At 37.5% G+C, this 20,945-nt stretch overlaps 1 protein-coding gene across 1 annotated transcript in view; it reads left to right on the top strand.

Moving 5' to 3' along the window:
• Window positions 1–3,838, top strand: part of LOC136886580 (protein timeless homolog) — a 666,887-nt gene extending 663,049 nt beyond the window's left edge. Inside the window, exon 14 of the mRNA XM_067159391.2 lies at window positions 2,522–3,838. Within this exon, the coding sequence (XP_067015492.2) occupies window positions 2,522–3,087 (566 nt within the window). The 3' untranslated portion in view covers window positions 3,088–3,838. The remainder of the gene's footprint in view (window positions 1–2,521) is intronic.
• Window positions 3,839–20,945: the final 17,107 nt, after the last annotated feature.

Genomic DNA, 20,945 nt, shown 5'->3' on the forward strand with positions numbered 1-20,945 from the left:
GACCGGTTTCAACACATTTTGCATTGTGCATCTCCTCTCACATATATTAACAGCTTCTCACCGGGTGATTTAAATCTCCAACCCATCCTTTTTTAATCCCCTCATCTCTATAGAGCACTATTTTACATTAAATGTTACTGTACGAAAACAAATGTAGGTACAATATTGAAAATTTCAATGTACCTTGAGAATGATTACTGGTAGTGCTTGAGGCTACGGTACCGGGTTTGACATTTTCCTGGATGGTGAGGCACACCACACTTTCCACAAAATCACCTGGTTTCACGCCGGACGTTGCTTTTCGCCCACACTCTGCACCGTCTAGTTGGGATATTGTACAATTTCATGCCTGGGAATTTATGAAGCACATGCTCTTTTATATTCCCATAAGTCAAAATGGTAGATCATTAGCCGGAGTTTACTCAGGGGGCTGCACCAGTTGACTATACATAGATGCTGATGAGCCTACTAAAGACTGAGTTGGAACCGGCGACACAGAAATATTCACTGTTTCTGATGGTTCTTCATGTTCACTGTCTTGTAAGAAGTTTCTACATATTGTTTGCATGAATCTCAGAAAAGTTGTTTCTGAGTTACTGGATTTTTGGAAAAGCCTGAATATATTTTAAAACGTACACTGCAAAATGTAGAAAAACATTTTTTCGGCCACTTCACTGTTTTTTACATGAATGGATACATTGCCAAATACTGGTCAGCTGTATCCACTCTATATATAAACTGATTATAATCAATAATGCTTACAGATTTCATTTTTATTTTGCCAAAACTGTTCAGTACTTCAGCCATTTCTGCAGAATGTACAGTTGAAACCATGGTAATTACTTCTTTGTCCTTCCATGAATATAGCAGTACTTCATTGTCCCTATCAAAAGTCATTTCTCCTGTTTTCAACTTCTTCCGCCTTTCACTGAATTCTTTACAAAGTCCCCTATTCTGTCTTATTGTCCAGCATACAGCCATTTCTCATTCATGCAGTTCCTTGGCTAACCCTACACTATTGTAAAAATTGTCCATGAACACTGTATACCCCTGACCAAGGTAGGGATCTAATAAGTCAAATATAGTGTCCTGGATGTTCATGCCACTTGTATCATAGATTTTCAACTTACATATGTACCCTGCAGGGGATTCACACACCATCCTTACCAAAATCCCATACTTGGTAATTTTTCCTGGATTGTAAACTCAGAAACGCAAGTAGCCCCTCCAAGCTAACATTCCTTCATCAAGGACGATTTTCCGATCCGAAGTGTACACAACTGAAAACTGGTCGCTGAGCCTTTCGTGAATCAGCCTAATTTTGTATAGCCGATCAGGATTCCCTTCATAATGACTGCTGTCGCTAAAGTGCAAGAATGACAATATGTTTTGGAACCAGGTTCCTGCATTGGTTTTCGAAAAAATTGGTGAGCCGAAAATAGTGTCCTCTGTCCAGTACATTTTCAGATCTGGTTTTTTAATTATTTTGGTTACAAACATTAGTCCTAAAAACTTTTTCATCTCATTTACATTGACCGGTTTCCACGTCTGAAAAATAGAATATTTCGTGAATGGACGCGGTGCTGCACTAATAACTTATTCCGCATAAAGGTTTATCTGATGGCATGAAGATTCAAAGAAATCATCATTTACAAATAAATTGACGAAAGACATAATTTCATTACTATTTTTGATGTCAACATTTAATACTACCCGGCCAGTGAACTTGTTTGCAGGCAGGCAATAAGACTGATACATATAGGTTATTTGAAACTGCTGAATTTCACTTTGCCCAGAGTCTGGTATATCATCATCGGAATTGCTTTCGCTTTCACTGAAAGCAAGGATGAGTTCATCACTTCAATCATCGTTCAGTAGTATGTCTTCAATTTCCTCACTTCGTATGCTGTGTTTGTAACTCGTCAGGTTATCGCGTTCTCACTTTACTACACACCCTCACAAGAATACCACGACTGCCTTAGGTATGTGTTTACTGAAAGAAAAAAGAAATTAAACATTGAAATGTACCCTCTGTTCAGTTAGTCAGGGTGAGGGACAATTTATATGCCATCTATGGTTCTCAACACAAACTACGACTTCGTACAAATTTAGCTCTAAATTCGAAAGAACGTTTACATCGCGCGACCTTAACGCCTTAACTCGGTTACGGTCTCGCACATAGGCTGCTCTTAAAATGCCTTAACGCGGAATGTGTTAAAAGTCATGTATTAGCAGCATATTTTGTTGTGATTTTTATTTTGTTTTTAGTTTATCACTGGCATTATGCCTTTACCTACTGTTTCTAAATAACCACCATATTATAAAAATAAATATTACTCTGTTGCAATACTTCAGAAAAAAATTATGATTTCCAATTTTTACCGGTTAAAGCAACAAACCTTACAATAATTTGTTATACTAGAAGGCTGATTTGATTAGACTAAAGACTTTCATGTATTGCATTATTTTCTGTACATTTACTGTAATCCATTAATGAAAAGTTGTTGTTTTTTCCTGCTAGATTCTGAACAAGCTACTGAGGAAGTACCTGGAGAAGATATTCCTGACAGTCATCAAACTCAGGAGAGTGGCAGTTTTAATGAAGTTACAACAAAATCCTCAGTTGAATCACCAGGGAAAGCATTTAAATCTGGGTCATCAGTAGTTTCCAATAGTGATCACAATCTTCAAAATGGTGAAAATATTACATCTGCTACAGTAATTTCAAGAAAAAAGAGAACTGTGATGATAATGGATAGTTCTGATTCAGAAGATGATGAAGCGGTCAAGATGAATGGAAGTATTGAATTATCAGAAGAAGTGTATATTGAAAGGACAGCAGTGGACTTGGAGTCTGAGAGAATGGATTGTGCTAGTATAGAAGGTGTAAGTACTGAAACAAGTAGCCCTCATATTTACAAAAGAAGATTAGTTGATTCAGATTCTGAAAATGAAACTGTAAACAGTGTTAGTGATATGTTGCCGAAAAAAAGGTTAATAAAGTCAGATTCTGAAGATGAAAGTGTGAATGTCAGAAAGACTCGTAAAGTGTTAGCCATTGATGATGATGACGATAATGATTACTAATTTTTATGTTTATATTTAAAAGAAAAAATTGTAATCATTTTTTATTGTGTCCTTTGGAAACTTATTGATACTTGGATACTGAATTCCCAAGTTTATTGTTCACTGTCTTCTAAAAAAAGTGCTAAAAATGTGCTAAGTGCCTCGTTAGCATTTTGTTGTTCAACAGCTATGAGTAGAAAATCATTACCCACTGCCCCAGTTATTCAATTCTGATATCTTGGAGTATTATTTGAACATTTATTATGTATTAAGAAATGGTGCTTCTATGAATTCTAAAACTTAATAATATTTGATGTGGAACTTATTTTAGGCAAATGTAAGTATTTTCTTGCTATCAGGTGTGATAAGAGTATTCAAGGGGTGACTGGTGATGAGGTTTTGGTGGATAGATCACTGTAACAAAAGGAGAATGAGTGTAAGAGAATATTAGTTTTATAATATCTGGTCTTAAATCATAAAGACAAACAGGAATTATCCTAGCATGTAAATGTATGTCTTACCTTTATGTAAAATGATTATTTTTAATTTGTGCAAAAATAGAGTGTAATTTTTTAAATATCTCAAAACTCAGTATTTCACTGACTGTAACTTTGGAGATAGGAGTTGTTGTTATTTCCCTTCTCTGTTATTCATCCTCACCCAGTCATGTCTATTGAAGTACAGTTGAATTTGAGTTATAATTACAGCATGTCAAGGTGAACAGCAAATTTTACTAAGAATTACAGTACTTACAAATTACATTTGGATATTATGTCATTTATTAAAACAATTTTGTCTGTTTTAGGAACAAGATTAAAGATAATTTCAGAAGTTAACAATGTAATTTGTACTTATGATACATTAACAATGAAACATCACAATAAGTGCTAATCTTTTGAAGTTTTAATATTAACCAAAACTTCTCACCTCAAAATTTTTTTCACTTAAACAAGGAAACTCACATGATATTATTGTCACTGTAAAAATGTCACAAATTATTTAGTGCACGAAGTTAGAAAGATTTTATCACAGTACTGTATAGTATGCTGAACTATGCAGAACTGTCGAAAAACAGTAGGAACATTAAAGGGAGATTAATTTTGAGCTTGACTCTAGTTCAAAGAAATCAGACGTTTTTAGCATTAAGTGTATACACCTCGTTTTCCACACTTATTAGCACATTAACAGCTTTTTCATTACAGCATTTTGCATGGGTGTAATGCATACACACATCTATTGCATTTAACACTTCACTCAGTTTGAGTGTTTGAAGATTCAAGCCATCTTCTCTATCACTAGAAACCCCATCATTTGTATTACCCATTACATGAGTCTCTGCCATTTACATGTGAGCACACTGGTGTCTGTATACTGAAATGTAATGGTACACACTAACGGGGAGAGAAGAATACACCAGGGGACAAGTGGGGAGAGAGGTATACTCCATATCGCAGCATTATTGACACCAAGCAGATACTACAATTCAAGAATTTATCTCCTAAAGAGATGTGGCAGATCTCTATGCAAACTACATACAGTACATAGTGTCCATTGGATATTCTTAACAACTGCTGGACTTCATTCGACTTTAGATTATATCTACAAAAATGATTTTGTTTTTAAGTGTGCGTGTTTCACATAGATTATAAGATTGGTGCTTATAGATACTATTAACTCCAACAAATGCAAGACTAAAGACTTTAATCATTTAAGAAACTATATCTGCAAATAATGATTTTAAGTGTTCTTAACGTAATTATCTTTGTATTTTAATTTTTTCAAGGAACTGAAGACGTCTCCTATAGGAGATTAAACATGTATTCTATAAAAATAAGGCATAATTAAATGTATGATATAAAAAGTGTTGAATAGGCGGACCTTTTCTTTTGACAATTGGACCAGGCAGACATTCATCAATGAACAAATCAGTTTAATAAGAAACCTTTTAATTTAAAGTAAATGAAATTAATTTAAGTAAAATTAAATATCTTGTATATATATTTTACAATAATTCATTACTGAATAGCATCTGAAGTTGGACTTGTAATTTTATCAGCCGTATCAGTTGCCCTTCTGCCGTATCAGTCAAGCTACCATCCAATTCTGTAGCTAGTGTAGTATCACAGTCTTCTCACTACTTTTCAAACCAATATTTATCACTATTCTCTCAATCTCCTATTTCATTAATGCATCACAGCGCCAATACTCTTTCTTGATGTCTTTAACTCTTGCACACACTTTCATCCAATCGTCTTTGGTCACTTCTCGCATGTAGCAATCTGTTAATTCTTTCAAAGTTGACAGTGGGAGATTGGAGATATTGTTTGCTGATATTTTTTGATTCACTAAGTTCCAAATGAGTTTGATTGGATTCAGGTCACAGCGGTAGGAAGGTAATCTCAGAATAGTAACCAACTGTTGTTCAAAAGCCCGTTTACCATGTACATAGGTTAAAGTTTATTTGCTTCTACAAGTTCCATCAACTCACTCTCGGTTATGCCGTCTGTCTCAGCAACTTTGTTGTCCATCAACCTGGACACTGAAATGTATTTGCGAGCAGCACACGTGGGACGTTTGCTTTCTTGAATGGTATGATATGGTGCAATGTCAAGGACTACAATGCAGCTGGGCAGAAGGTTTGGGATGAGTCTCTCCTGCAGCCACTTAGTATAATTTGTGCTGTTCATTTCATCATGGCAATCCTGTGATTGCAACTTCAGATCATAAATCAACTCTGCACCTGTCTCTTAAAAAAGGAATGTTCAAGAGACATTAATTTTAAGAATTTTTAAGAATCCTTAAGAAGGGCCAATTATTTTAATGTGCATTGATTTTAACATGACATTATACTTTTTCAAAAGACATTATTTTTAAGGACCCTCATGAAGGTTCAAATTCATTCATTATTTATTTACCATAAACCTTTACAGTATCTATGGTAGGCCAGGGGAAAAGGACAAGTCCCCTACACATAGTGCCCCCTGACAATAATTACCTAATCCTAAACTAAAACAGTCATATACACTATTTACAGGTAAAGTAACAAAGTATAGCCTTTTATATACATCTTTCTCATTTATACAACCTTTCACTCCCTTGTTCATTCCTCCACATATTCACATGCATTTTCTCACCGTATGTGCTTCCTAACATAACATTTAACTATATTTACATTTCTACATTTAATGTTGGCAGGTAGATCATTCTAAAGCTGCACTTAACGAACAAAGAAACCTAGTTTGTAGGATTCAGTTCGTACAAACGGGGGTATAAGACACACCCCTTTGCCTCTGCAGACGGCGCTGTAGAATAAGAAGAGTCGAGGAAATAGTAAAAGGTGAATGGCCCGTGTGAGGGACTTGTGTAAGAAAGTGACGTTGCTTTGTTTACACAAGGGGGCGATTGACAGGAAGGAAGGCAGGCAGCTGTTCTTGTTAATTAGTTGTTCAGTGCGACGTTGGATTCCTTCTAGGTTGTGAAGGTTAGCTGCAGTGGTAGGGTGCCAGGCAGGTAGACCATACGTTAGTATAGGTCTCACTAGTGTCAGGTAAGCCGTCCGTATAGCATTCAACCTGCACCCACGGAGGCTTCTGTGCATAAAAGCGAACACCCTGGCAGCTTTGCATCTCACTTCCTCTGTGTATTCCATTTTAGTTGTTCAGAAATGGTTATTCCTAACCTGGTTTTAACTCTCTCAATATGTACATTATTAATGTTATATATACATTCTACTGGGTGTCGAAACCTACTTAACCTAATATATTTACATTTGCCAGCATTAATGTTGAGACCGTTGACGTAACACCACACCGCTATAGTGTTCAGGTCCGACTGTAACTTCAGACAATCATCTGCACATTGTATATCCCTGTACATTACAGTGTCATCAGCGTACTGGGCTATGGTTGAGGTCACACATTTAGGCAAATGTAAGGTAAATGTTTAATGTGTGTCTTTTAGTTTATAAGAGAATGATTATTCTTTACCTCAGTTATTTGTCAGCTGATGATGGCTTGAAACAAGTCAAAACATGTACTGACTAATTGTAACTCATCACAAGTATTGATTAGATTGACCTTAAAAAACAAAGTATTTTGTAACTAGGAACTGTCAATATGGATCACTATGATATTTGTGAAAAATGTTATTATATCTCACTGAGCAAGTTGGCCATATGGTTAGGGGCGCACAGCTGTAGGCTTGCATTTGGGAGATAATGGGTTTGAACCCCACTCTCGGCAGCCCTGAAGATGGTTTTTTGTGGTTTCCCATTTTCACATCAGGCATATGCTGGGACTGTACCTTTAAATTTAAACCCCATACTTTGAATGGGTTTCTAGAGTGTGTGCTTCCCTCTTGTAATCAGTATTTTCACTTTTACAGCATTAAGAAATTTATGTGACGTGAGGAATTTCTTTGTGAATTTGATAAAATTACAGAAATGTTCAGCACTCAACACTCATATTCATCCAGATCTGCCCTTATTCCAATGAAGACAACATTTATCTGGAATAAGAATCATCGTTCCATCTTCTGCAGGTTTTTCATACTGCCCAGCAATATTATGCACTGTCCTTTCATTTCTACTGATAGCTTTAGTCCTTTCCACAGCATCCTGCAGAAGGACACAAAAACTCTCCTCTTTTCCTCTCTACAAAACTGTGGAACATTATATGTTAACTTCCTGTTAACAGCACTTTGCATGATTTCTTCACAGGCATCTGCATTTAAATACAATGCAATTATGTCAGATTTGGTATAATTTCCTCAAATGTTTACAAGCTCTCGAATACGGAATAGCACCACTGCATCCAACATGCAACTGAGCTTAGTGCTAGTGGCACAATGATACATGTGTACAGACTGTACCACATGCTCTGATTCAACCTACTGTGCTACACACAACTGTTAGTTCGCTCAAATTCCGTCAGCAAAGACTCATGCAACAGGTAATAATTGCTCCATCCTCTTGACCAGCTTCACATCAACAAACATCAGGAATGATATCCTTATCCTGAAAGTGGAGACGTACGCCAGATTATCATCAAAGTGTACATAGGTATCGAAATTAACTCCCTCTAGTAAATCTAGCTGCTCACTGCCAGACACATCTTCAATATCTTTGTGATATTCAGTATCACAATATCTTCATTCTTAAAATAAGGAGGATTCTTGTAAAAGATCACCTTTACAGAAACAGTTTTGATTGTGAAGGATGACGCATGCCCTCTAGAGGTGTGTGTGTGTGTGTGCGTGCGTGCGTGCATGGTCTTGAGCTCAGACTGGACAGCTTCTTCGCTGTGTGAGCTTTTCCAGCCCAGGTAACTGTGGCTCAGAGACTGAAAGACTAAGGCAGCGTGAACTATGTTCCAAACCTCGGTGTCTCTGCACCTGCTCGTTAAATGCTAGCACCCGCCTATGACCCTTTCTCTTGATCCCATGGAACACAATTAAGGAGGAATGTTTTTCAATGAATTACCAATTTGAAATCTTGGCTTTTAATTATGCTCTACACCATACTAGGTGTTCTTTAGCTTTTATATTACTTCATATACATTCTCATTGTCCGATGTATAAACAGCTGAGTTCTATTTCCCACTACCAGTTGTCTCGATTCAGACCTAGCAACTATTCGAAGGCATACACAGCAGAGCTCGCTAGCCCATTGGCCAGGCAGGTGCGAGCTCTCGGCAGTAGCCACTGCTCTTACTTCTGTCACTCAACAGACCACTGTGAGAGTGCTCCAGTGAACAGTTGAGCTTGACAAACTGGCTCATACACATTTTTAATGTTCCCATGTAGCTAAAATGAACTCCATGATCTGGAGTACATTAATGGGGAAATGTTCATTTCCTGCATCTGGGAATGTTACTAAATGTTGTACCAACATTTTCTGTAATACACTTTGAACATTGGTGCAATTTGAGGAGAAAAATTCCACTTGACCATTTTCCAAGGCCATTTTGGGTGGATGGGCTGCGCACCGATCCATTAGAAGCAGTACTTTCTGTTCCTTTTTCATTCTAAGGTCCAATTTCTTTAGCCACTGTTCCATAATAACCATGATCATCCATGAATTTCTGTTGGGTTCATAACGAGTAGGTTTTGTTTTGATAGCCCTGGAGCACCTCAGATAATAAGAGTTTCCTCTCTTGATTGGAGGCAGTTTGTTGGAGCTATCCACTTTGGAGGCAAGAAGAACAGTTACACGAATCTTGAATTCTCTCCATGGCATGGGTCACCCTTCTCAGCTAGTGTTTTACTTTGAAGGAGATTATAGAATAGGCCAGTCTCATCACACTTGTATATGTTTTGAGGCTGATATTCTCTTGGGATTTCAGGTAGAAGCTCTTCTTTCCAGTGCTGCACCATGACTTCATTCACAGACGCAGACTCACCACAAACTGTACTCCCGGTGATCTTTAAATCCTTGCAGCCATCCTGACGAGGCCTTAAAGTCTTCAGTGATGTTCATCAGTTTAGTTAGATCTATTGCTTTAATTTTCAACATGTTGCCACTGACTGGGAGAGTTGCAGCGTATTTATGTTGAAACCATGTAAGGAGAGCCTTTTCCAAATCTGCATATTTCCCCTGTTGTTGACAGCCATTTCTTTTTATAATAGCTGTACACAATGTGGTATATACAATTCCTAAATCTGCAATTATTTCAGTTTTACTTTCTCATCCAATGTGCAACTCTTCCACTTTCTGTTCTCTATGCCCACCTGACAGCAACTTACAGTTTATTTCTACTGGATAGAACAGAACTTTCTACTACTGAATATAACAAACATCAGCCGTCTGCATAATTTTAATATGTTTAGTTTTCATATCTGCTTCCACTCGAAAGGGAAGCATATCCCATCCAAACTTGTCTCTCATAATCTTTCTCCTTTAGCTCTATACAATACATTTGCTCTCCATGACCTTCGTTACACAATCGTACTGCACCTCTCCAACATCTGAAGTTGAAGTCCAGCCACCAACAGTGCTGACTAATGTATCACATTTCTAATTACCGGCGAGTTGGCCGTGCGGTTAGGGACACACAGTTGTGAACTTGCATCTGGGAGATAGTGGGTCCGAACCCCACAGTCGGCAGCCCTGAAGATGGTTTTCCATGGTTTCCCATTTTTACATCAAGCTAATGCTAGGGCTGTGCCTAAATTAAGGCCATGGTCACTTCCTTCTCACTCCTTGGCCTTTCCTATACCATCATCACCATAAAACCTATCTGTGTCGGTGCAACATAAAGCAAATAGTAAAAATTAAAAAATTCTAATTTGCCTGTGTTTTGGTAATAACAGGAAATGCATATGTCTGCCACCTTATTTTAACTCTGTTACATGCAAATCAGCTGTATTTCACAAACAGATGTCTGTCTTGTAATATTTTTCTGTTAGTTTAATGCCGTGCAGTCACTTTTCTTGACCTTTGTTACACCACTGTGCTCTTCTGACGTCTGCAGCTAAAGTCCTGCCGCCAATAACGCCGACTAATATGTCACATTTCTAACTTGCCTGTTAATAGGAAAAGCATATATCTGTGGCAGTATATTTGTTACATACAAATCAAGTGTATTTCATGAAAATTAATACGTATAACATTGAATTGTGTATAAATGGGTCACATGCAAATTATTTATAACTGTTAGGTTCTTCAGTCTACTGAAACTTAGATTAATGTTTTTTTATAAACTATCTGAAAAAGAAAACATATGGTAACAGAATTATACTTGAAAAGGAAACAATTTAATTAAACTAGAATAACATGTTTCGTTCTTCAAAGAACATCATCAAATCACACTCAGATATTTATAAATGTATGAATATTTGTGTTTATTTCTGTTTAAATACTAGGAACTTGAAATTTGGAACTATCGTCGCCATAAGACCTATCTGTGTCGGTGCGACGTAAAGCCCATAGCAAAAAAAAAAACAAAAACTGGAACTTATCTTAATGAAGTCCTGCTTTGTCTCCACTCCACCGTATAATGCGAGAAGACTAAAAAAAACATTGCTCTGTCATTGGCGTGAGATCAACTGGCTGCCAATGACAGAGCAACAGTTTTCTGGTCACCTTGAATTATATTCCAGATTGGCATGAATCCAAACAAAAATATGTACCGTAAAACGGGGTAACTTCGGCCCCTTTTTCGTGTATTTTCCCTCTAATTTTCTGAAAAAAAGTTAATATAAGTTCTGATGTATTTTTTCTTCATTGTTATGTATGTACATTAGGGTGTCCCTTAAAAGGGCAAACATTTTTTTTTCATTTATTGAAATGCATACCTCGTTATTGTGTTTATTAGTCTATTAGTTACCCAAATACAGAATTTCAACTTCCTACATTAATTTTAACCCGTGCTGACAGGGCCTAAAAGTTTTAGAAAATAGCTGCTTAAAGGGTCTCTTAAATGTAGTTGTAGATGATAACACAAAACAATTATTTTAGAGAAATACAAATGAAAACAGAAATTTATATAATGCTCTTCTCGTAAGTAACAAAAAAGATACAATTTTTATAGTTATTAATTTGGATATTTCCTCTTCAAAGTCTCTTTTTTACAGTCTGGGTAAATGTTTCTGTGTTCTTGCACACAATGTAATAAGAACTGCTTCTGTTCTTCATCTGCGGTAATCAAACCGTGAAAGTCTGTCATTAGTTTAACAGCTCTTTCAGCTGTGTCATTAACTGCTTTTAAGGTAGAAACCTTTTTAGCTTCCACAAACGCCACGTTGTCTTTCCATGAAGATACAATTTCTTGAAGGAAACCACTGTCAAGTTTCAGTCGTGAAAATAAATCTTTACTCTTGACAGAAACAAAATCACTCAAAGATTTCCCTGAAACAAGATAAAAAATACTTGTAGTGCCTATAAATAAAACAAATAAGTTCTAAATTAAATACCAGATTAAACAATACTAGTCTACTATGTACCATATAGAGAGCCAGACATCTCTTCTTTCGATGGAACATATCTCTTTCCGGAATCACCAAATCTTTCTTTTTGTAAGTTTTCTACAATGTTTTCTTTGGTCTGCTCATCAACTTCATCATCAAAAATTGAAAGGATGGCCATTTCCTCTGACAAGTACCACAAGTGTTGACTGAACTTGTTTAAAGCCGCATTGGAAATCAACTTGTCAACTTTCTCGTACTCTTTTAAGGTCTTTAAAAAACAAAAATCTTGATTTGGCGCTTTTATCGCCAAACTACATCCAAGCCAGCGCTTCACGTAAACTGCCACAATGAATAAACAAACATCTTGTAAAGCTTGTTTGTCCTTAGCGCACATTTTAAACTGGGACTTCAGTAAACACATTTTTAAGGAGGAAATAGCTCTTGCCATCCATCGTGCTTGATGCATTGCACCAGGAGGTCTGATTTTTATTTTATTTTTAATGTCTCCACCCAGAAAAACAATAGCGAGCTCATAATCATCTCGCACAGTTGATTTTGCCAGTTCATTGTTAAAAAACGTCACCAATTCAATAATATTTGCCTCACACAGATGTTGTTGGACAAAATCAGTGCACGGTTCGATGGCACCGGGATTAATATTCTTCCAGTTGTCTCTAAACTTTTTGAACAGCGGAATATCAGGACTGCTAGTGATTTGTTGGATCTTGGATTCAAACACACTTTTGAGTACCAGTTCGTAAATATGATGGCGGCAAGGAAAGAGTAACAACTCTCTTTCTAGTTTTTGCTCTAAAAGCACACAAGCTCCGTTCAAGCGTCCAGTATTAGATGCTGTTGTATCACAGCACATTATTTGTACCTTATCATCCAGGTTCCAGTCATGAAGGGCATTTGACACTGCTTTCGCTTGCTCTTTGCCGGAAGAGTTGTCTAACTTCGGCACAGTAACTGCACCTATCTATAAGCAAGGGAACAGGAAGGATTGCAACAACTATCGAGGTATCTCATTGATTAGTATACCAGGCAAAGTATTCACTGGCATCTTGAAAGGGAGGGTGCGATCAGTCGTTGAGAGGAAGTTGGATGAAAACCAGTGTGGTTTCAGACCACAGAGAGGCTGTCAGGATCAGATTTTCAGTATGCGCCAGGTAATTGAAAAATGCTACGAGAGGAATAGGCAGTTTTGTTTGTTTCTTAGATCTAGAGAAAGCATATGACAGGGTACCGAGGGAAAAGATGTTCGCCATACTGGGGGACTATGGAATTAAAGGTAGATTATTAAAAGCAATCACAGGCATTTATGTTGACAACTGCGGGTATTGTAATTACAATCCCGTTTACCTAAAAAACGCATTAGAAGAGATAAAGAAAGTCACAATAACGATTCGGCAAGCCTTGGAGAAATATGCTGTTCCACGATAACCTTGATTATCAACCTGAAAAAGAAGAAGAAGAAAAGAAGAAGAAGAAGACAATCTCTGAAGGTACCTTACCAACACTCCATGCTAATTTTACTACTCTATGAAGCCATTTCATTCCTGCCTTCCCACTATACTTCACAATTTCAGGTCTAATTTCATCTATTCCTGCTGCCTTATGACAATGGAGTTTATTTACCATCCTTTCCACTTCCTCGAGCATAATTTCACCAACATCGTTTTTCCTCGTCCCTATGAGCTTGGCTGTTCACAACCACCAGGATGATTTCGTTTTACATTGAGAAGATGTTCAAAATATTCCCTCCACCTCTCCACTGATTCCCTAGGATCTATTATGAGTTCACCTGAATTACTCAAAACACTGTTCATTTCCTTTTTCCCTCCCTTCCTAAGATTCTTTATTACTGTCCAGAAAGGTTTACCTGCTGCTTGACCTAGCCTTTCCAGGTTGTTACCAAAATCTTCCCATGACTTCTTTTTGGATTCAACGATTTGTTTTGCTCTGTTTCTTTCATCTACATACAAAGCCCTGTCTGCCTCAGCCCTTGTTTGGAGCCATTTCTGATAAGCCTTCTTTTTACGTTTACAAGCTGCTCCCACTTTATCATTCCACCAAGATGTTCGCCTTTTCCCATCTTTACACACAGTTGTTCATAGGCATTCCCTTGCTGTTTCTACTACAGCATCCCTGTATGTCACCCATTCACTTTCTATATCCTGAACCTGCCTACTGTCTACTATTCGAAACTTCTCACTAATCATATCCATGTATTATCCGCGCACTTTGTAGTGATAGATTTTTGTACTCCTTGGAGAAGTAAAAAGGGTTCCGGTAGTACTGCCAACTGAATGGAAATGAAATCTGAATTGAATCGATAATATGATCGATCGATATGAATTTTATAAACCTTTATTATTTTAAGCAAACAACTGTGTCACACACACAATATTTAATACTATATAATATTTCCCGTTGCGAAAAGTGTTCCTATCATGAATTCTATAGTTTAGCTTTGCTGTGTAAACAACAACAGTACGAGTACTTAAAGTGTACGCCAGATGGCGCACAGCGATGATAAGCGATTCTTAGTTTGTGTTTCAAAGGTTGCCAATACGAATCTCGAAGATAACCAAAGTCGACCGCTTCAGCACTAGGGTGTAAATCTATCACTAAAAAGTGCGCAGATAATACTTCTGTCTAATTTCCTCGTCCTGGAGATTTTCTACCCTTATTTGTTTGCAGACAGATTTCACTTTCTCTACCCTAGGCCTAAGAGATACTTAGTTCACTACAGATCAGATAGTGGTCTGTATCATCAAAAAATCCCCAGAAAATTCATACATTCCTAACAGATTTCCTGAATTCGAATTCTGTTAAGATATAGTCTATTATGGATCCGGTACTCCTAGCCTCCCACGTGTAGCGGTGAATAGCCTTATGCTTGAAGAATGTATTCGTAACAGCTAAACCCATACTAGCACAGAAGTCCAGCAAACACTTCCCATTCCCATTAGCTTCCATATCTTCCCCACATATACCAATCACCCTTTCATATCCTTCAGTTCTATTCCCAACTCTCGCATTGAAATCGCCCATTAGCACTATTCTATCCTTGCTCTTGACCCTGACCATGATGTCACTCAATGCTTCATAAAACTTGTCAACTTCAACCTCATCTGCACCCTCACATGGTGAATACACGGACACAATTCTAGTCCTAATTCCTCCAACTGACAAATCTACCCACATCATTCGCTCATTTACATGCCTAACAGAAACTATGTTGCGTGCAATGGTATTCCTGATAAAGAGCCCTACCCCAGACTCTGCCCTTCCCTTTCTAACACCCGTCAAGTACACTTTATAATCTCCTATCTCTTCCTCGTTATCTCCCCTTACCCAAATATCACTTACCAGATGCATCTTCTTTGCTGACTCAGCCAGTTCTACTTTCTTTCTTCCATAAGCCCCATTAATATTCATAGCTCCCCATCAAATTCCATTTTGTTCGCCAAGTTGTTTCCAAGGAGTCCCTTGCCTGTCAAATGGGAGTGGGACTCCATTACTCCCATAGGTCCAAGGCTTGCTTAAAATGTTCTGAGTTCGGTAAATTCATGAAGCAGGATGCTACCCTACTTGCACATAGTCCAAGTGAGGAGTTCTCCTCTAACGGGTTATGGACCACCAGTGGATTGTATAGTCCTAGTCGCCTGAGCACAAGGAGGACCAGGACTCAGAATATGTCCGAGATGCCCACTCCTTTTCCATAGCAACTGGTATCCCGACTCTCAGGACCACTTACTAGGCCGCTCAGCCGTTGCCCATGGTTTACGAACTAAGACATGACTACAGTAACCCACATATTTTGAAAAAAATTGGTGGAAATCTGGGAAGTGCTGGCTTACCTACAGCTCACTGTGTGATATAATTCTGGAGAGAAGCTATGGCATTATTCAGGGGAGGACTCAATCCATACAAACATGCTATGTGCCCACGCATGGTGATAAATCTCACTTTGTTCTAGCAGACTCACAGCCAAGACATTGCGCGTTACTTAATCCCCACTCAATAAATATGACTCCACACAGAAGTGGCAAAGCTATTGGATTCTTATAAATTTGAGAAGTATTCAAGTCACTTTGACAGAGAATTTGATGTTGCTGCCTAGAGGAACTCTGGCATTTTGTCAATAAGAGCTCCACTACTGCTTTGAAACTGTTTCATCTGCTGTTCATTACCATTTACATGCCGTTCATTCATTAGCTCTTCTTGGATTTTCACAATTTCTGCTGCCTGTGTCTTTACAATTTTAAACACTTTCGACATTTTATGCACACCGTACTTCTTATGTTTATGGTAGTCTGTTATGCCTACCATTTCGTTTAGAGCTAAACACTTCCTCACAGCCATGTTAAAACACACTAATGTAAAACTGAACACATCAAAAACCTACAAGTCAATTTAAAAGTAACTTAATAATGGAGATACGGATTCCATCACTGTCTGGTATTTCAGATAATAGAACTGCCGAGAGCGAGAACATAGCCGTCCAAGAATATGTACAACCTGTGCCACAAGTTACGGTACCTGCAATTCTTGGAAGTACCATCTGTGCAAAAAGTAAAAGAATACTATACTAGTACAGTATTTTTATACAAAACCAATGTACACACAAATTTATTTTCAAAACAACTGTCCATTAGGGGAGGCTTCATTGGAATTTCCAGTGGCTATGGTGTGTCCTTGTCCATTACAGAGGATGTCTGTATAAGAGGAGTAAATACCTCATACACAATATGGGATTTTATCTTATTATGGACCTAGAAAATCATCCGCTAAGAAGAGGTGTCCATTAAGACAGGTTTTACTGTATACGGGTGAATCTTGGCACAAGCTGCCACTGAATCTCACCCATTGTTTTGAAATGGTAACAGCTTGCAATTTCCTTCAACCTCATAGCCAATTCAATCAATCACTACTGATCTACATTTAGAGTAGTTGCCCAGGTGGCAGATTCCCCTATCTGTTGTTTTCCTACCCTTTTCTTAAATGATTGCAAAGAAATTGGAAATGTATTGAACATCTCCCTTGGTAAGTTATTTCAATCCCTAACTCCCCTTCCTATAAAAGAATATTTGTCCCAATTTGTCCTCTTGAATTCCAACTTTATCTTCATATTGTGATCTTTCCTACTTTCAAACCCCTCAAAATTTATGTCGGAGATAACAAAGCATTAAGAATTAACTTATCATTTCATAATCTGTAACTTTTACAAGTATATTTCACTTTATTAATTTCTTCTTCTTCTTCTTCTTCTTCTTCTTGCGTTACGGCCTCTGTAGGACCACGGACAGCTCCTTCATGGATTGCATTTTCTTCTTCTCCTCCCAGAACCTCTTCATCCTTTCTCTTCTTCTCTCCCGCTCTTCTTCCGAGATATTCAGTATCCTCTTCTCTTGTCTACTCCACTGGTGACTCTCAATCCTTTTCCTGTATCCATCCCTATCGTTGATCTCTGGCATATTAGTCGGTATGTACTTCCTTTTCCAATTTTCCTTTTCTTCCACCTTGATCCCCAATTCTGACCAATCTTTCCGGAGTTCAACTACCCACTTGGTTCCTGTCTTTCCTCGTGTCCTCGCTGTTGTTTCCCATACTCTTTTCGTCATTCTATCCATATTCATCCTGATTACATGTCCCGCAAACCGTGCTCTTTTCAGTCTGATTTCTTCTGAGATTGTCCTCATGTTCCGGTATAGTTCTTCCCTGGGTCTCCTCATCCATCTCTCACCTCCTCTCTTAGGGCCTAGTATTTTCCTCAATATTTTTCTGTCTTCTTTCTCTAGTTGTTCCGCACCATTTCTTCCTAGTGCTATAGTCTCAGCAGCATATAATACAGCATTTCTCACCGTTGCCTTGTAATGTCTGATCTTTGCGTCCGTAGATATATTCTTTTTATTGTATATATCTCTCGTCATACAGAAGGCTGATCGCATCTTTTTTATCCTCTCTGTTATTCCTTCATTGCTCCTATTCCTTCCTGTTATAAATTCTCCTAGGTACTTGAATTTGTCCACCTTCTGCACGGTGCCTTCCGGTGTTGTCCAATCCTCAGTGGTATTCAATGTCTTTGTCTTGTTGTAGGCGATCCTTAGTCCTACCCTTCCGGCTATATTGCTTAAGTTGTTGAGTTGTGTCTTTGCATCTTCTTCCGTCTCACTTACTATAACTATGTCGTCCGCAAAGGCTAGACAATCTACTTGGGCCCTATTGTCCTTTTTGTCCCCAACATGCGTCTTTGGTATTCCCATTGTCTCATTCATTGTTCTCCACTGTCTGATGACTTCATCCAGAGCTATGTTGAACAACATTGGTGATAATCCATCTCCTTGTTTTACACCAGTGTTGATATCAAATTCTTCAGAGAGTACTCCTCTGAATCTCACCCTTGCCTTTGTGTCTGATAGAATTTCCATTATGAGTTCATGTGTAGTGCCATCTAATCCTCTGTTCTTCAGGATTCTTCCAAGAGTTTGTCTGTCGATGGAGTCATATGCCTTAGTGAAATCTACAAAGGTTACCACCGTTTTTTTGTTCTTTAAGGCCCTATGTTCTATCAGTTGTTTCAGTATAAATATCTGTTCTATGCATCCTCTTCCCTTCCTAAATCCTGCTTGGTAGTCTCCAATTGTACTTTCTAACTGTTCTTCCAGTCTATTGAGCAGGACTTTCGACAACACCTTATAGCCAATCTCTAGTAGCGAAATTCCTCTATAGTTGTTTGCATCCCTCTTGTCTCCCTTCTTATGTATTGGTATTATGATCGCATTCTTCCATCCTTCTGGTAACTTCTTTGTTCTCCAAATCTGGCCGATGATGTTGGTCATGTTGTCTACTGCCTTGTCACCTCCCCACTTAATCATCTCAGCTGATATTCCATCTTCTCCGGTTGCTTTGTTATTCTTTAGATCGCTTATGGCCTGCGCGACCTCATCTCTAGTTGGAGGACATGACTCTCTCTCTTCTGTGTTTGTCCCCAGCTCCAGCTCTTCTTCAGGTGGTTCACAGTTTAACAGGTCATGAAAGTATTCTGCAAGTATCCTACAGTTCTCCTTCGCACTATAGAGTCCACATTCTTGGCTGATCAGCATTGTGGCCATCAGTTCAGAGGGTCCTCGGTTTGATTCCTAGCCAGATTAGGGATTTTAACCATGTCTGGTTAATTCCTCTGGTTCATGGACTGAGTGTTACTGTTTGTGTGTTCATCTCAGTGCATACCTTTTCATACAAAATACAACACAACACACTCCAAATAGGATTGACATAAGAAAGGGTATCCAGCCAAAAAATGGACCAAGTCCACACATATAACACAGTTTGCACCTGGGGTTGTCAGATTTCCTGATTTTGGCAGGATTTTCCAATATTTAGATGATTTGTCCCATATTTTCCCACTTACTGACTTCTCCCCCTTTATGGTGGTTATCTTCACAAAACTCAATGTTCAGCAATTTTAAATTTGTATAACAAAATTATGGTTATTGTACTTTAGTAGATTAATCCACTCTACATCATAACCTGCTGAAGGAGGTACTAGTAATTGAACAAGTTTTCTCTTGGATGAATCACAAATGGTCAGCAGGCAGCGACAGCTGCTCCACTTGTCTAATGAAATCAGAATTGCAAGTGTAGCCAATGTAAATTCCAAACTAGAATGCAAAGACTTCTGTAATGTTATAAAGTTGTTCAGAAATATTTGAACATTAGTCAACCAAAGGAAAAGAAATCTGCATAATTTATATCCCTGTGTATTATATATACATATTCTGCTTTTCTAGGTTTTCATTAATTTGGAATAATTAAGTAGTCTAATATAAAAATACAGTTGCTTGATAAGATTATATACTAATTTAATCTTCATAAAATTTGGTATATTTTATAACACAACCAACCATCTTTTAATTCAAGTGTATTACAGATGAGGAATTTTAAATTTGCTGAAAGTTAGTGATTTTTCATAACTGTTATGAAAGATATCTGACAGTCCTTTTCGCACCTGCAACCTCACCAGGGTGTGTGAAAAGCACTAAAAGAATAAAAGTATGTGGACAAATTTGTGTAATGGCTCTCTCTTGCTCTCCCTTGAAAATATATTTTGGGTGTCATTACAACCATTGGCATTAATGTTAAATTTCACCTAAGACTAATGTTTTTTCTTTACATCTGTGTATTTTATATTACTGGAATCTGAGACATCTGTATCTTTAACTTATCTTGTATCTATAGGATGTGGTTAAAGATGAGATCATATTCTCATGTATATATAGTACAATGTAACTCATAGTAATGCAAGAATAGATAGCAAAGAGAATATCATGAAGCCAGTTGTATAGTATCATCTTTGTCTAGGACTCATTGCTTCAGCCAAGAAAGAGGTTAGTAGTCAGTCTTACTACAGCAGAAATTAAGTAATATTAATATTAACCATCTGAAAAGTAAACATGTCAGATTCTTAAGTTCTGTATTACTATGGAATGTTTCTCAAACATATTAACTCCAGAACACCTTTTACAAACTTCTCAAGAAAAACATAAGAACCATAACAGTAGTTGTATAAAATCCTAATTGAGTAACTATTTCAAACTAAAATTAAGATAGCTTGATAGTGGCCTTTTTAATCAACATGTTTATGTACATCTACAAGTTTCAATTGTTCCAATAAACTATTGTCTTCTTGGTGTTAAGATTTCATTTTCTGCCAGTGTAATTCAGTTTGCAGGAAAACTATTCATTTAATTTTGTATCAAAACTTAAGTTCCCAGAAGGAAACCATAATTTAATTTGATCCATTGCAAATGTTATTCAAGCTCTGTAGGTATTTTCAATGTGACAGTGAGCTTGTCATTTGATTTGCCCCTCCTTTCTGCCTTAGGCTTTTATATCAAAAAATAAGTTCCCAGAAGGAAACCATAATTTAATTGATTGCTAATGTTACAAACATGTTTCGCCGCAGT

Source organism: Anabrus simplex, chromosome 1 (genome assembly GCF_040414725.1).
Source record: "Anabrus simplex isolate iqAnaSimp1 chromosome 1, ASM4041472v1, whole genome shotgun sequence".
In the NCBI taxonomy this organism is placed as follows: Eukaryota; Metazoa; Arthropoda; class Insecta; order Orthoptera; family Tettigoniidae; genus Anabrus; species Anabrus simplex.